The 6,000-nt window shown below is 33.0% G+C and overlaps 1 protein-coding gene across 1 annotated transcript in view; it reads left to right on the top strand.

The window, feature by feature from the left end:
- Window positions 1-1,768: 1,768 nt before the first annotated feature.
- The window catches only part of LOC150085794 (protein Skeletor, isoforms B/C-like), a 715,869-nt gene continuing 711,637 nt past the window's right edge, over window positions 1,769-6,000 (top strand). The window contains exon 1 of the mRNA XM_090374255.1: window positions 1,769-1,892. Within this exon, the coding sequence (XP_090230381.1) occupies window positions 1,835-1,892 (58 nt within the window). The 5' untranslated portion in view covers window positions 1,769-1,834. The remainder of the gene's footprint in view (window positions 1,893-6,000) is intronic.

Raw genomic sequence — 6,000 nt, 5'->3', positions numbered from 1 at the left:
ATATAAAATTTACATTTTTCTTTTATACATTTGTTATACCTTTTGACATAGTGACCTAACCAATTAGGTCACTGAAAGTTAAAAAAATTTTTTTTTTATATATGACCTGGTCTTGGCACATTATAGCCTTAGTAGCTAATGCGCCAATAAAATCAAAACCAACCAACCATGGGCTTGGCACCCCAGGGTTCTGAGCTGGATATCATCATTCTTCTCTTTCCTGGTGATTTCCTTCTACTTCTCTCTTTCTCTGGGTCCTAGGGTAAATTATTTTTTTTTTTTTTTTTTGGCTGGTGCAGCATAAGCCTCAGGCTTCCTTGCACCATTTGGCTAATAATAATAATAATAATAATAATAATAATAATCAGTGTAACCACACCGATATTATATAGTTAATTACCTAAACCCATATATAATTATGCCTTGTGCATTTCTTCTTTAAATACATTATTTATTTTTGTCAGATACAGAAAAAGCCCGCTTCCTTATATCTTTATCCATTATCATACTAATACGAATTCACGGCAAGGAATAGAAACGGAGTTAATAAAAAAGTGTTTTGTTTCTTTGTATTTATTTATTATTTTTTTTTTAATTAAAAATGGATATTTCGGGTGTTTCTATTTTTATCGTTATCCTGTTCAAGTTCATAATTACGAGCTGGCAACCATGAACTATATTCGGGAATTTTTCAGCTCCATCAAATTTTTACTGTAACCTTTGTATACTATGGCAAGATGCACAAAGTACTATTCTGTGGAAAGTTAAAGAAGTGGAAGTGCAGCGAAAGAGATATACGAAAAGAAGAAGTAATCCTTGCGAGGTTAAAGATAGGACATACATATCTTACTCATTCCTATTTACTTAGAGCGGAAGAGCCGCCTCAGTGTAATCAGTGCCATGTGCAACAAACAGTTAAACATTTGTTACTAGATTGTCAAGCCTATACAAACGAAAGAAAAACAGCCTTTAAATCCGTAACTAAAATTCAAGACGCTCCTACTACATTTTAAGTGAAGAAAATATAATACAAGAGGTTTTCCAGCTTTTATAATCAGATTTAAAAAGCAAAAAGTCACTGTAAACCGATGTATACAATCAAACTCCCCCTCTTCATTAAATTCGTTGTGAATAATATCTAATCGGGCATTAATTTGAACGGCAATTGCAAGAGATCAGAGTAGAAAATGCAAAACTTTGGGCGGGGCATTATGGCCATAGAAGCCGATGCGCTAACAACAAGAACAATCTGTAGCAAGATGAGTAACGGCAACGATTGTGGGCGGTGTTACGTTTCAGTAGCAAAGGATTTGTTACATGCACCCGTATGCTAACAAAAAAAAAAATAATAAAAAAATAAAAATAAATAAATAAAAGAAAAGCAATATTGAATTATGTTTGTATTAGTAAAGTTGTGACTTCAGTGAGTTAATGTTTATACATTAAAGTAGCGTTTTCCCAATTTGTATTATGCTTATTTTCAACAACACACTTGAGCTTTTAAGTTCATTTTCACGCAAACTTATCTGATCATTTCAATTAATATCCTTTCTATTAAAACATAAAGAAAAATAAAACATATAGTAATTGTGAACTAGCTTTTGTTGTAAAATCGGATGGCGGGAGGGGGGAAGAAATAACAAAATGCCGGTGGATTTAAAAATAGGTCAATGCAACGGAAACTTGCCTGAGGCACTTATTACCTTTGCTTCGGTGAACGTCTTATTTGTCAGTGGAACTTAAGTTGTATGATAGCTGGACATATGTGTGCACAAAAATGGTTTTCTTATGTTTTCGTTTATTTAAGTATAACTGGTAGAGCTTTACGTTCAAGATGAGATTTCTGAAAAATATATGTTATTTAAGTTTTTTAATTGTGTATTTAACGAGAGGTAAGTCGTTGGAATTATTGAGATATTGTGTTTGGTGAAGGGATTATTTAGAAGCAACGGTCTTTTTTTTCTTAAAGTTTTATGCGTAATTTACTTATTTTAATGTAATCTAGAGTACTGGTTTCTCATCTTTCAAGATAGGGTTACGCACGTGATAGTTGATATATCAAAGTTACGCTTTTTTAAATTGAGAATTCACACACTTTCAATGTAGAGTAGAGCCGCAACGGGCGATGCAGCGACCGCCCGTTGAACCGCTGATTCAAAGCTATTTAATTTAATTAAAAAAATAGCAGCGCTTTTATGTTATGTGTACAGCAATAATTTGCAAGCCGATGCAAACATTAGCTTAGTGTTCATGAATTTGTTTTACAGTTTACACCTCCAGTAGGAAAATAATTATCACAGCTCGTTAATTTTTATGAAACTTTATTGGTAAGGTAAAAATTACCTTGTGTAAATAACCAGTAAATTGGGATAATAGTGACTTATTTTTTTTTTTTACCATATAAGTTTATTTTTTAAAAAATAAAATTCATTTTTCGGACAATTCTTAGTGGCTGACAAGATGCGATTTTCATCGCAACTTGTCCACCGACGAGAAGTAGTTTTTAAATCTGTTTTATTCGTTGCTAAAATAGGTGGTTATTTTAAATTTTATCATCTGGATCTAATCGGTTATATATTTTGTACCGTTTAGCGTAGGTTAAGGAAATTTCCCGAATTCATTCAAAAGTTACAAGTTTAGTGTTGGTGGTAGAGTGGAACCAAAACTATCTGTGGTAATGGCGGGTGAGATGATGCCTAACTCCTAGAAGTGCATCAATAATCAAATCTTGATAGCCAGTATCAAAATTCATATTTTTTTTTTTTTTAACGTTGTGTATTTGTTTTATGATAAAAAAACAGTATCTTGAGAAAAACAAGGGAGACAAGTCTTTCAGATAACCTTAAAATATTTCCCAATTAAAAAAAAAAAAAAAAAAAAAAAACATCTTCAGAGTGTTATCCAGGATGTACTGGACCTTTCACTAGGCATTCTGTCGATCATGGGATTGTTAGTAATGCTTGGGGTAAATTTTATCCAGGTGCTAAATAAACATGCTTACACTGTAGTTCTCAGGTCCACTCAAGAACCTCACACCCCAATATATTATAGATGGAAATGCACTTGAAAGGTAGTACTTGAAGAATGCTAAGGCCATGTATTGGACTGCTCCCAAGATCCATTGAGTAATACCAGCATGTGGTCTCCCAATACAAAAAAAAATAATTTGACTTACAGGAAGTAATTCAGTGTAGTCCCTGCCACCCCACATCATTTAAACTGTTTTTGTGTATGTTGGTACTAATTTTAAAATGGCACATTTATGTTTATTTGAGATTTTATAATGAAAAGATCAGACATCAAGGTGAACAATAAGCTGGCACCCAACTGCTGTTTCAACGTAGGTGGTAGATGACTTTCATCAACCGGTGAAATACCACCACTTTGCTTATTGGAGGCTTGAAGTGGTGAAACCCATGTTTAGTCTCTAGAGCAAAGTTTCCGGCATTCCCCTCCCCCCCATACTTCTTCTTCAACCCATGCACGGTACTAAGTACTATAGGTTTTGATACCTTTCGTGTTTGGGATTTTCATAAAAAAAAAAAAAAAACAGAAACATTCACAAAAATTAGAGTGACAAGTTCATACATCGTGGTCCTACAAAGTAAATTATTTATTATATGATTACAAATAAATATTGTAATTTTTGTTGTTTTGCTCTTTATGTCAAGTTGCTAGCTTCTATGCTTCTCGTCTCATTCCTTCTCATCTTGTGTAGAAAAAAAATATATATATTTTAATGTAGAACCACAATCATGTGAAAGTTTTTTTGTTTTTTTTTTATTAATTCAAAACCTACTCTATCAAAGTTACAAAGCCTGTTTGGATCCCTTGTATTCGGGACACTTGCATTAATGAAAAAATTAGGTCTTGTTATAAGTAGTGTATCAACACAATTCAGCATAGCTGTTCAATCCAACATTAGAAAACCTTTTCAGAAAACCTAGCACAGTAAAGCCAGCTGGTCTTCGCCTTTTTGAACTGATGCAAGTTTGAAATTTTTCCATCCATTCCTTACAACAGGTAACAACTTGTACTCGACCACCATGGGTTCCACCTCCTATACCGACCTGTGACACTTATCTCTGTCAATGGGGAAAGAACATTTTACAAACATCAAACAACTTCAGGAAGCGCACACTCAAAGATATATTGATTTTTCTCCAATTTATACAGATGGCTCTAAATCTAATTCAAACATTGGAGTGGCTGCAGAGTTTCCAAATACCATTATTTCAGCATCCCTTCCATCTGAATTCACTAGCTTCACAGCTGAATTATATGCAATTAAACTAGCTTTACAAAATGTCTCTTCTGACCGGTATAAAATCTGTTATTTACACTGATTCCCTCAGCTCAATCATGGCTTTATGTAACTCCTCAGATAAAGGTTCAGACCTGTTCTAGACGAAATAAGAAGCATATTACTAAAAATTGAAGAACGCCATCAACTGGTCACCTTCTGTTGGATTCCAGCTCATTCTGGCATTTTGGGCAATGAACTGGCTGATAAAGCTGCAAAAAATCCAACTACCTTAGACTTATTAATATCCCTGTTCTGCCATCAGACTATGCATTAACCATTCAGGTTGCATGCCTGTCAGAATGGACAGCAATACGGCACTCCCAAACTAATAATAAACTCTTTCAATTTAAACATGATCCAATTATTTGGCACTCCAGTGTCCGGACATCAAGATGAGAAGAAGAAGTCCTTTCAAGGGCAAGAATAGGTCATACTTATCTGACCCACCTTTATTTACTCACAGGGGACGACCCGCCACAGTGTCCACTTTGTAATATAAATCTGAGTATTAAACACATTCTCATTGACTGCCCTTACTATAAACAAGACAGAACAAAAAAAAAGGAGATAAAGAAAATTGTCAGAATTATAGACCCATTATTACCCTTTTAAACCATATATATAAAATATTTATAAGGATCTTACAAAATAGGATACTTAAAACTCATGAAGAAACAATAGGGGAAGAACAAGCAGGATTTAGAAAGGCAGATCAACAATAGACCAAATATTCACACTAAACATCATTGCAGAAAAATATTGGAATAAGAAGAAACCTCTTTATGTGTGCTTCATCGATTTCAATCAGGCATTTGACTCTGTAAACAGAGAAAATTTAATGAAGCAACTCCAAAAAATCCCACTTGATCATGAAATAATCATGTTTGCAAATAATTTCTACAGAAATACAAGAGCAATAGTAAAATTCAACAACCTTAAAGCAGAGAAATTTGAAATAGAGAAAGGAGTCATGCAGGGATGCCCTTTATCTACATATCTATTTAATATCTACCTAAAAGAACTGATGAAATCAATTGAAGAAAAATGAGGCCCAATAATAAATGGAAAAAATATAAACCACATAAAATATGCAGATGATATTGTGATTTTAACAGAAACCAAAGAACAACTAAAAGAAATATTAACAAACATTTATAAAGCAAGCAACAGTTATGGAATTAATATTAATATAAATAAAACCAAAGTAATGCAAATAAGAAAAAACATAGAAGACATAAACATCCAAAATCAACAAATAGAACAAGTACAAAAATTTGTATACCTGGGCTCTCTAATAACCGGAAACCTAAGTAATATTAACCAAATTAATCTAGAATTAAATAAAATAATTAAATTAATCACAGACTGAACATCGGATGGACAAACATGAACAAACTCAAAAACGTATGGAAGAACAATAAAATCTCAAATAGTCTAAAAATTAAACTATATGAAACTGTCATCATACCCACAGCAACTTATGGATCAGAGAACTGGAGAATAAATAAGAAAGAAAGGCAAAAAATAATGTCATTTGAAATGAGATGTCTAAGGAAAATCAATAAAACAAATTGGAGAGAACATAAAACTAATGAACAAGTAAGGAGAGATCTAAATTTTGAATGCAGAATAATAGAGCAGATCTACAAAAATCAACTTCAGTGGTTTGGACATGTGAACTGGATGAAACAACA

The sequence above is a fragment of the Mastigoproctus giganteus genome, chromosome 5 (assembly GCF_048544385.1).
Source record: "Mastigoproctus giganteus isolate SK-2022 chromosome 5, ASM4854438v1, whole genome shotgun sequence".
Taxonomy (NCBI): Eukaryota; Metazoa; Arthropoda; class Arachnida; order Uropygi; family Thelyphonidae; genus Mastigoproctus; species Mastigoproctus giganteus.
The sequence above is the reverse complement of the archived record's forward strand: the minus strand, read 5'-3'. Positions and strand labels throughout refer to the sequence as shown.